The sequence below is a fragment of the Phalacrocorax carbo genome, chromosome 12, assembly GCF_963921805.1.
Source record: "Phalacrocorax carbo chromosome 12, bPhaCar2.1, whole genome shotgun sequence".
Classification (NCBI taxonomy): Eukaryota; Metazoa; Chordata; class Aves; order Suliformes; family Phalacrocoracidae; genus Phalacrocorax; species Phalacrocorax carbo.
This window is the reverse complement of record NC_087524.1, coordinates 11,021,861-11,036,936: the sequence shown is the minus strand read 5'-3', so window position 1 is coordinate 11,036,936 and position 15,076 is coordinate 11,021,861. Positions and strand designations below refer to the sequence as shown.

At 40.8% G+C, this 15,076-nt stretch overlaps 1 protein-coding gene across 4 annotated transcripts in view; it reads left to right on the top strand.

Moving 5' to 3' along the window:
* The window catches only part of SORCS1 (sortilin related VPS10 domain containing receptor 1), a 306,065-nt gene that overhangs the window by 222,343 nt on the left and 68,646 nt on the right, over nucleotides 1-15,076 (top strand). For all 4 annotated transcript variants that reach the window (XM_064464114.1, XM_064464113.1, XM_064464112.1 and 1 more), the window contains exons 7-8: nucleotides 7,150-7,268; nucleotides 10,191-10,280. In XM_064464114.1, coding sequence (XP_064320184.1) covers nucleotides 7,150-7,268; nucleotides 10,191-10,280 — 209 coding nt within the window. The remainder of the gene's footprint in view (nucleotides 1-7,149; nucleotides 7,269-10,190; nucleotides 10,281-15,076) is intronic.

Genomic DNA, 15,076 nt, shown 5'->3' with positions numbered 1-15,076 from the left:
TGAAGGATGTTCAGCTCACATGTTCAGCTCTCTCATGGCAGAGAGAGTGCCATGCTCCAAAAGCCTTGAATGGTCTTTTTTGGGTTCTTAGGCTGTAACATGAACATTTTGCACAGCTATAGTGCATTTCTGCAAAAGACTTCTTGAGTGCTTAACAAATTAGTAAGCTTTATTAAGACTGAGACAGGCTAAGAGCATGCTCATGGTCCATTATTCTAGTTACCATGATCAACTTGGTGTATTCAGGTCGCTTCGCTACTAAAGCCTTCTTCTAAGTACTAAATCAGTCTCCTTTTCCTGGATGAACTACCTATGACCCTCCAATGGATGAACAAACCTTTCTCCTCTGGAATGAAGCAGGTGTGTAGCTGCCAGTGGGGTGATGGGGTGAAGTGTGCTGAAGTGAGAAACATACATTTTTTTCAAGCTGAGGGTAATGTGCAAATAGTTTTTCTTGGTTTTTTTTTTTTGTGGTTTTTTTTTTTTTTAGTGTTCTTGCATTTACCTATTTATACTTTGTTTGGAATATCTCTTTTGAGAGTTAACCAAGTGTAAAAATTCAATAAAGGGATTAAATTTGAGAAGGTAGACTTGCCAAAACAAGGCAGGGAGAAAGAAGGCAAGAAAGGGAGTGGTGTAGAAACAACCACACAATCTGTACAATAAAATAAAAAGTCTTGAAGCGGAAATATAAGGGCTAAGCAAAAACCTCCTGAACTCAGTAAAAATAAGAAAAAACACCTCATTCTTGTGCTGGTTTCTTTTCCAGCAGAAGCTGAGTAATGCAACTGCAGCTTTAGGTGAGATGAAGTTGAAATGTCAGCAGAGTATGGTGTCAACCCATCTCCCTGGCAGGTTTGTTCAAGAACATCTATCAGCAACAACCTTAGTATTGGGTTTTCCCTGCTAGAACACCAATAACTCTTTATCTCTGCTGCCTGATTATGGTCTGCCTGTGCATCTTATTTATTGTGTTTATATACATAATGTAAAAGGTTTACAAGGACTAAAATAGGAGTCTCTTAGCTTGCATAAATCAGTATACCTTCAGTGGCATGTTGATTTATACCATCTGAAGATCTGGCTAGCAATGTTGTACCTGAGTGCACATTCTCCCTACTTTCTTTTTCCCTCAGGATCCCGAAAAATCTGGACTGCTTCTGAATGCATTGTGTCTCATCAAACTAGGGTACAGGTAGTGATGAACAATCTGAGTGCACACTGTGCAGTTTTGTTGTATTGATAGAGACAGATTTGCAGGTCTAATCGTTGCCATTTATGTTGTTAATCCTGTCGTGTAAATTTTGGAGAGCACCAGACAAATTTTCATCTCATCAAATGTGATGGTTTTGTTATTTTCTAAAGGCTTCAGGCCCAATCTGAGTCAAGCTGCGACTGAGAGCACAGTAGTAAACCTGATTTTTCTGGTTGGAAGAAGTTCATATGAACCTTATCTCACATTTCCATTTGTATGCTTGGGTGTCCCTGGTGTTCCACTTTGATTTTGGAGCAGGATCAAAGGCAAGCCGGCAAAGTCAGCAGGAATCGCAATATTTTTTTTTGCCTGGTTTCAGGTCAACACCCCAGCGTGACAATTAATCCCCTACAGTTCTTAACCACATGATAAGCTTCTCTCTGTTATGTTCACCACCTTAGTCAGCAGGCAGAATGAGTGGTGGAAGTTAAATCCAGGTTTGCTAAAATGCAGATTGAAGTGCTTTCAGAAGGTGTATAAACTAAATGGCATATGGGTTTTAGTCCTGAAAGATCCTTAATGGGTTTATCTGATTTGAGCTAAGGAGGGTTATCCCAGTAAGGCCTGATTCAAGCTAATTGACATGGGAGGTAATTTTTATTCAGGTGATCCCTACCAAGGAATCTAAAATTAGAAAGATGGATTCCTACGAGGCATTTGGAGACTAACTAGGTACCCACTGGCCCTTGACAGAATGGCAAAGCTGACTCAAAGGATGTCTAAGTGACAGTTCCTATAGACGCAAGTCAAGAAAATCAACTGTTACATTTATGAGATATGCATCCGCTTGTGTAGATAGATGCCAATTAATTTTGAGAAAAGTTTTTAGTTTGTGTATATTTTTTTTAAGTGTGGATGAAAGAAGCTAAGGGGTTTCTAATGTGCTACCTAAAATTTAGAGAGCTCCTGATATTCAAGTGCTTTTATTTCCCTTGCTTTTCTTCTGCTGTCCTGATTTACACAGCAACTTTTCTTACTGAAAGGTAATTTAGGTGCTGCTGTGGCTGCAGGTAAGACCAAAAACTTACCAGGAGTCAGCAGGCATGCTCTGCTTGCTGATCAACAGGGACTGAGCAGCTGGCCAATAGTGTCTGAATCACAAATTTGTACTAGGACTTTAATTTCTGTTTTCAGAGAACATTGCTAGGAAGAATAAAATAATCACTGCTGTGGAAAAACTGAGTAGGCAACCTAGTCTGACAGTCTTTTGCTAACATAGCTAGAGTGGTAAATTATGTTCCATAGTGCCCTAAACCTGTGCAGTGATTTTTTTTTTCCTGATCATGATTAGTATTTGTCCCGGAGAATGGCATCAGTTATTTTCTCTAATTGTGTCCTTATGCCAGAAATGGCAGAGGATATGCTTCCCCATGTAAAGAAAGGTTCCTGACTGACATGCAATGAAGAAAGAGTAACAGCAGGATAAAAACAGATTTGTGAGTAGTTAGTAAATGGGATGGCTTCATTTCACTGATCTTCATTACTGGTTAATTGCTTTGCAGTTGCTGAGTCCTGGAGAGTTGTGAATATATTCCCATATCATAAATGTTTCACAAATCAACATTCAGACCAGATGGAAATAGATAAAGAACAGTCATTTTGTGTGTTTCTCAAATAAGGAGTAGAAAGACTAATGTATGGGAGAACGTTTAATTAAACTGTGGTACTGGTACTCATTGCCATGGGAGGTTGTGGATGCTGAAGGTATGCCTGGACTGCCAATGCACCTGGACAAATTCTTGTAATCTTTTCTAAGCCTCTGTTACTGGTCAGTCTTGGAGAGGGGTTACAGGCCTGGATCTTTCAGTGAGATATGTTACTGCCATGTTCTTACAGTTCTTCAGTTACAGGATGCCAGTCATCGTTCAAAAGCAGATACTACCCCTAATGTATAAGCTGCTCAGTAATGAACTGGGATACTCCATAGTAAATCTGGAAGACAAACAAGTCATAGACTGTGTGGATGCTCTGCATAAACTCCTGATTTGTCCTTAGTGGATTTATTTGTAGAGAGAAGGACACATTTCTCAGTGAATTGAAGATGAGAAAAATAAAAATCAGGAGGAATGATACACTCACAATGAGTACAGTGAATATTTTCTCTGACTCTCCTTGTAATAAAATGCAAACTTTGACTGGAAAGCAGTGGGTATTATGGTTTGATATGTCATACAAAATAGCTCTCGGCAACAAAGTATCCTGACAAAAGTCCTACTCTGCTTTAGGAAAGGATTTGAAACTCTCCCCTATACTTTTGCAGAGGCTCACCAACCTCCAGTAACCACCAACAACCTTCCGACTCCAACAACTGCAGCAAGAAATGTCTTTAGAACAGGCTAGATGCATTTCCCTTGAGAACGTATTAGCACGGAGCTCAAGCTAAACAGAAGACTAAAATATTTCATGGCACATGGTCCCCTCAGCTCTTAACATTTGCTACGTGTTAGCATTTGCAATTCTCTTTCACCACTGAAACAGATTAATTTTGTCAGAGGTTTTCCTTACAAGATGTCTCCTCTATTCTTGGTTCTGTGGCTTTTCTTCCTTCCTCTTTACAAATAGTTGCCATTCCCTAAGAAGAATCCTACTCTAGGTGTCTAAACCTGTCAAAATCAAAGTGTCTGGGGGTGTAAGAGCTGGGAGTTGCTATGTTCTTCTCTCCAGGCACAATGTGACTTTGTTGTTGTATATTAAAAACAGCAGCTGTTGTTGGAGGTGAGGGTTCTGGAATTAAAAAGCATAATGTCCTAATTACCTATGGCAGGGAAAACAGCTGTGCAGGAAAACTAATGAAATTAATTCCAGAGCTTAGCAACTGAATACATTAATTGACATTAATTAATGCTAAATTACAAAGCTCTGCCAATGGAATCACATAAAATGTCCATGCGAATCAAATGCCAAAACAAAATCCTTGAGTTAGTGTGAGCACAGCAAAACTTCCCTTAGGAAAAAAAGAGGATCCAGGCACTGCAAGAAGCCTGTTTTCCTTCTTTCTGTCTCCCATAGCAGAGGGAGCTTTTCTTGGTGTGCACATCTTGGAGTTTGGCTGTTTGGGAGATTAGCTTAAGCAATTTCAGTGCTCTGCCCTTCTAGTAGTTATTACTGGCATTTTAGAATTGAAGCTGTGGAGAATTGCCCTGTAAAAGTTCACAGGAATTGCCTTAGTAAATCTTCATCAGTGGTACAATCACTGCTGTACTGAATCTTGTGATCACAGGAGAAATAGACATAGTCCCCATTCCTCCATTAAAACAGGATTGAAAAAACTTCGGTCACCTCTAATGGATGTCAGCCTGGCCTGCTCTTTAAAATCTCTTGTGGGGGAGATTCCTTAATCTTTGCTGGCTGGTCCCAGCAGCACCAGTCCTGTTACCTCCCTGTGCTCTCAGGATAGATAACCTGTTTGCATGGGAAGAGGGACGGCACTGCAGTCTCCTCTTACTGTCTCCCAGGTGGCCGATGTACCTGTGGAAGTAAAAGGAAAAAATAGTGGTGGGGGAAAAAAAGGAAGCAAGGTGGGAAACAGCGGTCTGATCCTATATAGCTCTACGCTGGGCGATTTCATCCCACGTGCAAAAAGCCACCCAGTCTTGCCAACAGCTCAGGAGGAAGTAAGGCCAGCCTTTTCAACTGATGCCACTTTGTTTAAGCTCAGGATTGCCAGACATTTCACCCAGACCCCAGGATGAGAGGAGGTGAATGTGGGAGCAGGTATGGAGGGCTGTTCGTGATACAATGGCTTGAGTTAACAGGAGACGTGGGCATTGGTTGTGTTGCAGGTGGAGAGATGCATCCCTGTTCTCCATCTTATGACTAGGAGGGGACATGCTGCACCACACAGTAGTATTGGGTGGTGGAAGAGGCTCTGGCACTGTTGTCCCCATTGTTCCTGCTTGCAGAGGGACGGAGGGCTGAACAACTCTGAAAGGGAACTGTCCTGAGCTCACTGGAATGAGCAGGCTGGGAGTTACGTCGTTCCCTGCCCTCTCGTGGCTAATGTGGAAAAAATCATATCCCTCTGAATAGAAATGCATTTTGATCATCCTGTCTGGGCTATAGTAATTAATGTTTTGCAGTGAGCTGCAAAAGCATAAAATGTTATAAACTGCAGTGACTAATAATACTTAGCACTTTATATATTCCAAGAACTCTGCAAATGCTGGGGTAAAATCATCCCTCATCAAACTTTCCCGAAGGTTCGTTACCCTGCTTGTCTGTTTCAAGCAGAAGTCAACTCTCCTTAGAAGCAAGGAAAGAAATGTCAAATGATAGATTTTAATTAAAACCAAGGTTAAATATGAGATGGTAAAAACCCAGCCATTTCAATTTCAGTGTAAAATGCTACTTCTCAGATCAGAAAGTGGTAATTATATCAAACAAGGGGCTGTGCTTCTCCAGCAAGGAAAAAGATTAGAAGTAGTTCTAAGATTAAATGCCATGTAGTGTCTCTGTAGTGCTAATGCTAAAATGCCAAAATCCTTTTTCCTGTAAATCAGCTTTGTCATTAAACAAAGAGCAACTTCTTAATTGATTATGAGATGAGCACCCTGCGGTGCTTCAGAATAGGAGATGAGGACATCCCATACAGTGACAGTGGATGAGATGGCTTGAGGGCTGTGTTTAGGCACTTTACGTTGAAGCATATGACTGACTGAAACCACTAAGGCCTCTAGTTTCAAGAGTGTGGAATGATTGCCCAGGTCTGCCAGAGTGCATCTACCTATGGTGTCAACAGAGAAGTAGGTAAAGCCCCTGAACAGGAAGTGGTCTGAATTACTTTTCAAGGTGAGCTGAATTACTCTGCAGAGTGTAACTGTTGTAGAAAATACAGGGTGTGCCATGGAAGGGGTTCTCAGTGGTTGACACTATGGGGCAGGTGTCCTCTGAAGGTATCCTCATACTTGTGCATGCTCTGGACCTTGGCCATGTTTTAAATAAACTCAGCATGTGACCATGGAGAAGCTGTCATGCTCTACAGCAAATCCCACACCATGGGGGTGACAGGGAAATTGTAGAGGCTCAGCACAGACAGCATCTGTCCTGCAGCATAGAAAACAGCTCTTCAGGAGTCACAGGACTCGGGCTGTTTGTTACCTCTCTGTAGGGGAATAGACAGGGATCGGCGACCGGAAGATTACGGGATGTGACGGAAAGATAGACTCCTCCCCATAGGAGTGGCAGGAACAGGAACCGCAAGAGCTATATAAGTGGGTGACGCAGCCAAATAGACGGACATTTTGTATCCATCATATTGGTGTCTGTGCATCACTGTCCCCAGGGTGGGTAGAGCCCTGTGTCCCGGAGGTATGCGGCCCAAGATAGGTTCTCCCGTAGAAGCGTACAGCTACACCTCTCTAAAGCGTCCTTCACATCTCTGTTGTTCCCTCACTCAGTTCCTTGTTTTAAACTTAAGCCTGGGTAGCATCCAAGTAAGCCCAGCACAGCAGGTAGCAGTGCTGAATGATACACCCTTGACTAGGTTTCTGTCAGACCTGAGCCACAAGCATTACACTGTGCCGCCTTCAAACGCTGCCTCTGGTCTACTTCCAGCATGGAACCACAAGAGTGCATGGAATAATCAGATCAGTTATGCTGGGCTCTCCCTTGGTGTTAAGGAGCAATGTATACATCTGATGTCAGATGTAAAGCAGGATGAAAGAAATAATAGGAGGCTGAGGCAGGTGAAGAATGAAGGAACTTCAAGGAAGAAAGTAATCAAAGGTAGATTTATGAGGGGTGTAAGAGAAAGAAGTGTTGCGTTGCCTTGAATGGATGGTGTCACTTCATGTAACTTGAGGCTGGGAAGCAGAAATGCTGCCTTGGTAGATTTGTGACAGGAGTCGTCTGTGCTCAGGATCTCAAGCGTCTTGGTTTTGTTCCTTTCCTTTCAGATGCCCAATACATCACCTGCAAGATGCAGAACTGCAGTGAAGCCACTCGCAGCAAACCCTTTCCAGGCTATATTGACCATAACTCCCTGATCGTCCAGGATGATTATGTCTTTGTTCAGGTGCAGAACACCCTCTTCTCTTATTTAGTCTATTTTATGCATTTTATAGTATATTTTATAGTATATTATTTTATATTCTATTATTTTCTCTTCCCTTCCTTTGCATGTGTGTGCATGTGTGCTAGCCCCTAACTAATCAGACAACACTAGATCCATACAATAAAGGCACTGAGTGGATTGTAGCAGTTCATTACAATGCTAATAGTGTTCCTTTTACCTCTAGTATCTTGTCACTGTAGGATCATAGAGTTCCTGCCTGGAGCATCCACCATATGTGCTGGAGTGCTCTGTGCCACTCCCTGCAGACTCATCAGATTAGTGTTGTAACCCCCCAGCTTGAAGTGATGTGTCAGTCATCTGCTATCACAAGGGAGCAGACCAAAGCTTTTCTAAGCATGAGAGGGAAATAGAAAAGGAGGGAGGGAGTCAGGGGAAGAACCAAAGAAGAAGTAATCAGGCTTTATTGTTAAGCCTTAGTTGTGATTCTAGTGAAAAGGTGGAAGAGGAGATGTACTCAGCCGAGCTGTGTTCCAGGTGAGACCTGGTGAATAGATCTGAACTCCTGTGGGTTTCATTAGCCTGCCACCAGTGTCCATTTAATAACAGCTGACAGGACAAAAAATAACAACAGAATTGCAGGGAACATGGAGGTGAACTGGAATTCATTAGGACTAAACTGGTCTTCCAGAGAGTTTAGTTTCTGCCGTGCTTGGGGGTGGACGGAACAGAGAGGACTGATATTTTAAATTGGGTGAGTTGATTGTTAATTACCTTCAGTTAATGAACTCAGTCATAAACACCAGTCTAAATCATCCACAAGTAAATCTGGGACATACATTCCAGAATAGCTTTTGTGCCTAGGGTGACTGAAGCATAAATGAAATGTTTATATGGTAAAGAAAACACAGCCATGTATCGCTGTTCAGGCATGCTCTCTAGTTTCAGAATGACTGTGTGTTTGTGGCTCAAGTGACAAAGGAGCTGGGGAATTTCTCTTAATATGTGAATTGATTCATTACTTCATCACTGATGCCTTGGTTTTGTGCTCTTCAAGACTGTTAATCTTCTCTGTTCTGACCTGATGTTATTACACACTGTAGAGAAGCCAACCCTTCTGCCCGATCTGAAATCAGTGGTGGGGAGATTGTCTACCTTTCTGAATAGCCCTTGTATTTTGATGCATTTCTCTTTCTGGCTATAAACTGTTGTATAGTGTTCCCAGTGCTGTCAAATTTCGGCTTTGTTACACCTCTGTGCTAGCTGCATGGTATAAGAAGGAGCATGTGAGGAAAGGCAGTCTCTTACAATGTTCCCCTTAATGCCCGATGGGACTTTGCACAACTTTATATATTCCCGTTTGTAATGCAGTTTGAGAAGGTATCATGGAATATTTGTATTTGTAAAGCTCCTATTTTAATCCTTAAACTTCTTAACATTCTTAAACAGAAAGAAATCTAATGGGTCAAAGAGATAGTACTTGCCAATCGTTAATAATTGACACTTACAGATATGAAATAATAATATTGTAATCCCTGGAAACAACCTTTTTGTTCCTAGTAGTCAGTGAATTCACTATTGGTTGGCAATTTAAAATGAGATTCTTGAAGTGGTCACATATATATATATGAATATATCTGGCTTGCAAGGAACAGCTAAATAACATGCTGCGGCTGGTGCTAGACCCTGCCTTATCCCAGGCACATTCTTCAGAGGATGAATAGCCCTACACCAGACAGTAAAGGCTTGGAAGAATAGATGAACGCCCTGAGCACCCTGCCCCAGCCTTCCCTACCTTCCTTGATCTCCACCTACCTTTTCTGCAACTAAGGCATTTGGAATGAGATTTAGTAGTCTCACAAGCATGAGGATAAAGGAATGTGGGTTTATTTCTCCCACTACACTGTGTTTTCTTTACAAACTCACACTCTCTCATAAAAAATGTTTCTGGCCTTGTTTCCCCTAACTTGCACAATTCCCTTAAAAAATAGTTCAAGAGCTTTAGAATAGGAAATAATTCTTATTTTACTTAATCTAGTATGAATTTAGCCTCTGTGTATCTTGCATTTTAAACTTCTGCAGTGCATTTTAAAACACTTACTACTAAAGAAAAATCTTGATAAGCCCAGATATGAGGCAATTAAAGCAAAGTTCTGCATGGACGATCCCTTGGAATATTTGTTCTTCAGCATCTTTCATCCAAGGATTTCAAAGTACTTTACAAACATTGATTATGCTTCAGCAGCACTGGAAGCCGAATAACATTGGCAGCTTTTTTTATTTCTATTTTTTACCCCTTTAATATGTGGTAGGAAATGAAACCCCACGTTGCTCTAACCCAGACTTTTCAAGGTATTGCCTTCAGTATTTAAGCACTTAAATAAATGGCCAGATTCACAGAAACACCAAATCAACTGAGCCTCTCTTGCCTTCAGGAGCTGTGAATACTTAGCTGATCTGGTAGCAGATACATGTGATGGGTTGTACAGGGCCACACAGGAGCCAAAGCTGGAGGCAGAAACAGAAATCAAGCATCAGGTCTGCCAATCTGCTGATCTAACCAACAGCCTACACAGCAGCTCTGCAGATACCAGACAGACTGTTTTGTAGTAAGTCAGATGAGAGCTGTGGTATCAGCAGGTGACATAATGGACCAAGTGAAGCCAGGACTTCACTTCCCTTTGACTTTCACATGAAATTCTGGCCTTTGTCTCTCTTTTCAGAAAATGGGATTCCTCTTGCTCTCTTTTTCAGCCACTGTCAGTTGGATCAATGTTTATTCATCAACTGTAATAGTGCTGTAGTTTTAAGCCACTGCCACCAACAGTGTGGTATTTCCCTTGACAGCTTTTGCTTGATATTTTCCCTGATAATAAAAAGACATTTAAAAAAATTCTGATGATAACTTTACTGCTTCTCTCATAGTTGACATCAGCAGGAAGACCACATTATTACGTTTCTTATAGGAGGAATGCATTTGCACAGATGAAGCTGCCAAAGTACTCCTTGCCCAAGGTATGTTGCTGTTGCTGGAATGCACATATGAACCTACAGATATTTTGATTGTACAGAAATCCTTGAATCTAACACAAATAACTGCAAGATGACATGCTATGAGTGAAAACATAATTCATTCTTTAATAGGACATTTGCAAGCAAGAAAGGACTGAAAACGAAGTCAGCACTTTAGCTAGTCAAGGACATCAGCGTCAAATGTAGACAGATACCACAGCCCGTGTCAATTACCATTTCTTTATGGTTAGTTAATTAAGTTTTGGAGAGGAGTCTCTTCTTTTTTCTTTCTTCCCCTCCACCCCCCACCCCCCCCCACCCCCCCCCGTTTCTTTTGGTCTTAAAATTTGCTTCTCCTGTCCCTATTCTGTGCGGGTTGCTTTTTGTGCTTTGCCTCATTAGCAGATTTTAATGGGAATGAAGCAGAGATGTCTTTGTGTGTCTGCTCCATATCTTCCCTAATTAAGAAAAATGGTGAATTAACGTTGGAGTTTGAAAGGCTGTTGCTGTCTTCTGGAGCTGAATTTTTTAAAAGATCTATATAAAATGTTAGCTCAGTTTTGAAGAAATGGCCATTTGGCATCTGGGCTTCTTAACAAAGACTTTTTTTTTTTTGAGACCTTTTCATTCTTGATATAGTCTGGCTTAAATGAAATTTAAGCTCAAAGGTAGCAAATGATCTTGTGGATTCTATGTGAGGTCTAACATCTGGAGAAAAATGCATTCTCAGAAATTAAGCAAGGATTGTCAAAAGGAAAAAAGGAAAGTGCAAGGTCAGCTTGTTCCTAGAAGTTGAAAATACACCAGATTTTGTAGATAAAAGTATTTAAAGGGATAACTTGGCTAATATCACAGCTGGCTGTCTTTGATTCCTCAACCCAACTGACCTGTTTATAGTGGATTGACTGAGTGACCTTCATCATATAATCAGACTGCAGCTCAAACCCAGGCCTTCAGGGCCATGCTTAACCTACTCTGCCCTTGTACCCTTTGCTTTTGTTTACATCACCCAAAACCCCTACCAGAAGCCATGATATCTTCTTGGCTCTGACACAGGAGACCAGTGGTCTGCCCCAAAATCTTCAGTTGCATTTAAAGATAGGTTGGTTTGAAACTTCCTGTCCAAGCAGGAAGGAATTATTCTGTCAATTGAAGTCAAATTTAAACACGTGTTATTTGAAGCAGCCCTTAGCAAAGAAGTTGCATTTTTAGCATGATTATTGTAACACCCAAATCAAAATCGTAGTTTAGAGCTGATTCAGACCATCTGTAGAGACACTGCTTGCTTTGGACCAGTAGTGTCCTTTAGCCTGCACTTATTTTTCCAAATGTCCACCTTCTTAGAGATCTCTGGGAAGCCAAGGAAAATGCACTGCAATTAAATTGCAATGTGTTCTCAGGGAATGGGAATTGAAGCAATAAATTCGTGTTATTTGACCCAAAAAGAAAGGCAGATATTTAAGGAGATAAGATGCTTCATCACAATCTCGGAATATCTTCAAAGACTGAAGAACTACATTTGGCTTGGAAGGAGCTACAGTGGAGTTGTGGCTGTCGAGGAGGCTGCTATCAAAGCAGCTTTTATTAAAAATGCACAAAGTGTTACACTATTCAAGGAAGTGAAACAAACAGCTTCTTTTATGCCTAAATTCTCTTTTATCTCCTTCAGCTAAGAAAGTGGGGCCAAATATGGTAAAATTCTGGAACTGGAGGTGGAAGTATCAAGCTTTTTGCCTCTGCATGTCACTCTTCCTAAACTGGAGGGGTGTGACGGCAGGCAGCTTTGGCAGGTGATACTGCTGCTCAGGCAGAAATGGCCTATAGGAAACAAAAACTAAAATATTCTTGTTGTCATTGATAGCCTGGTAGCCAGTTTGATTAAAAGCTGCAGGGAACTTGAAAGCCTCTCCCATACAAGAAGATGTCTGAATACAGGTTGTGTTAACTCTGTAAATGGTCTTTATTGAGACCTGTTAATTTCTGCAGTGATTTGTGGGTTGGTATTGCTTATTCTGTACCACAGCATGGGCTCTGTCATAGGTTCTGTGATGTCACTCATGATAATCACTTCAAATGTACACACAGAGTTCATTCACTCCATTTTAGACCAATGCACTGGGCAGACATCTGTGAATACTGAAGCAAGCCAAGCAATTTCTCTTTAAAAAAGACCTGTCCTTAACTGGTGCTGGGCTGAATACTGGTGGGATGGGTGTGTGTGGTACTTCTATTTTAAATTCATCACCTTCTTTCAACTTCAGGATGCACATCTTGATGGAAGAAGCAATAACCAGAAAAAAAAAATCTTTAAATACAGACCTTAAAAAGAGCTGACAGTCCCAGTAATTGGCAGGATAAAACAGGCATTACACATCCCTGCTATTTAACTTGCTAGGAAGAAAAGTTCCCTGACCAAGTGCAAAAAGGTCAATTGAAGCATGTTTAGTAATTCACAAAGCCTTGGCCTTTAGTCATTTGAATAGACACCTGATCAAGCCCGTTCACAGCATCGTGCTCTTTTGTCTTTGGAAAGGCAAGAGGGACAGATAGTAGAACTGCATATTAATGTACTTCCACTATGTGCTGGAACAGAAAGCTCAGGCTCTCGGTAGGCAGATGCTTGGGTAGCCCCTGGAGATGACAGGTGCTGTTCGAGAAAGATGTCTTGCTTCTCTTTCCTGTCCTCTTCCCTTTCTGTAGGGAGGTGAAATGAACATCTATTGTAGTAATGGAGGATGCAGCTAAACTCTTGCTCCATATCAAGATGAAAGCTGTCTTTTTGTATTATTCCTCTCCCCAGAAAAGCAAACCCCACCCTGAAAAAAATAAAATAGAAGTGAATATCATATGCTGATTAATTTTAATTTTCCCAATGTGGAAACCAAAAAATTCCTGATGTTGGTCAAAGACCTGTTTGATGCTCATATACTAATCCCTTTCTATCAAAACATTGCATTGTTACTGCATCTATTGGACAAGGTCATATTAAAAGGAAAAGTTAATTGATCCCCAAAGGCAAACAGCTGGAATGATATTTATTTTTTTTTTACTTTCTGCACTGTGTATATTATGCCAGTTCTATCTCAGTCTCTGCTTCTCCAGGCTTAAATTCCTTCAGCCTTAGTGGGATCTTCTTTAAACTTGGATCTTACAGGATGACCTGATAAAAATTCAGGAAGCATATAGTGAATAAATTATTTGCTTCTTAAGCATTCATGAAATTGCCTTTGGTGTTCACTGGTGTTGCTCAAAATATCTTTTTACCTTTCTCCCTCAGTTATTATAAAACTATTGATTTTAAATGGTAAGGTAATGAAACTGTACATTCACCAGACAAAACAATTTTACTTATAACCTCTTTCTATGTTTAAGTAGAAAGGCCTGCATTGTGTATATGCACATACCCAAAAGTTTAAACTTGAGATTAGAGCTGTGCTAGCCAATGTGGCCTGAAGCACATTGGGAACACCTACTTATGTAGGTCTACCAGCAGACTGACTAGGGTGACAGTCTGAAAGAAGGAGCCTCTAACAGCTGTGACAGTAACTTCTACTAGCACAGCTGGAGCTAAAGGAGGATATCTATTCACAGACACAATTATTAGAAGGCAGTGGGACTTATATTGCCTTTCCTATTGCCTCACAAAACCAGCCCATCTTCTGGGATACATTCTCTCCAGCACAAAGAAGCAAGTAAATCAAGTGAATATTCATCCACTCAGTACTCAGATCTGGGTCTGGATGAGCAAAAAACTGTTCTGAATCTTAACTTCATGGTGAATCCACTCCCAAATTTATAGAGCAGATTTCTTCATTATATTATTTTTCATCTTTACATTACAAGGTTTCATCTGGAAGTATCAATTACCCCTACAAAACCATGAGAAAGTGAATTGTCAAAGACTATTACTAACAGAATGAATAAGTAGCATCAGCTTCCAAAAAGTATGTTTTCTGATAAATTTCCCAGTTTTGCATATAGAAAGCCCTGGCTGATATTCATGGAAGCAGAATAACTTTAGGATATCTGCCCCAAACAGATGGAACAGCTGAATCTTCTGGGAATCACCCGGTGCATTTCTTTTCCTACCTCCACAAATTTTGATGACACCAAAGAACTAAGGGTGCCTGTGCTGGGCAGATAGAGCCTGGGAATATTTTTATAGCAATCTCTCTCTTGGTGGCTTTTTCCACTGGGTAATAACTTCTCCAGGCATTGAAAGAGGGAATCAGGTTTAATAGTTTCTGTTTTTTCTTTAATTATGCGATCTTTTCATTGTTTCCTGCCTGCTTTAACATACAGAACATAATAAAGCAAAACCTCACTCATAACACTAGTGATCTAACTATAATTTTCCTCTTTACATCTAGTGAGGATTAGGGTTGTCTTTCTGTTATATTTCTCAGGGGGGTGTTTACCACAGTGGTCCAGGGCCTTGGCTTCTAGTTGACACTGTCATTAGAAATAATAAATAACAGCAGCACTGGCTGCAGATGTTAACCCATTAGATCCGCCTTGTATCAATTCCCAAGCATACTTGGCTTCTGAATGCTAGGCAAGAAGCAGACAGACGCTGCATTTTTTTCTTAAAAAAAAGAGTCCATATTTTTTATATCTGTGATTCCATGATCACAAGTGGAATCACTCAGGTGCCAAAAAAAAGTCAACCAACCCAACCCAAAACAAAACAAACAAACAACAGCTACAACAACAAAAAACCAAAATAAACAAACTCTCTTCCCCTCCACAAATGTACTCATTAAAATGAAAGTGTTGGGGGGGGGGGGGGGGGGGAAGTG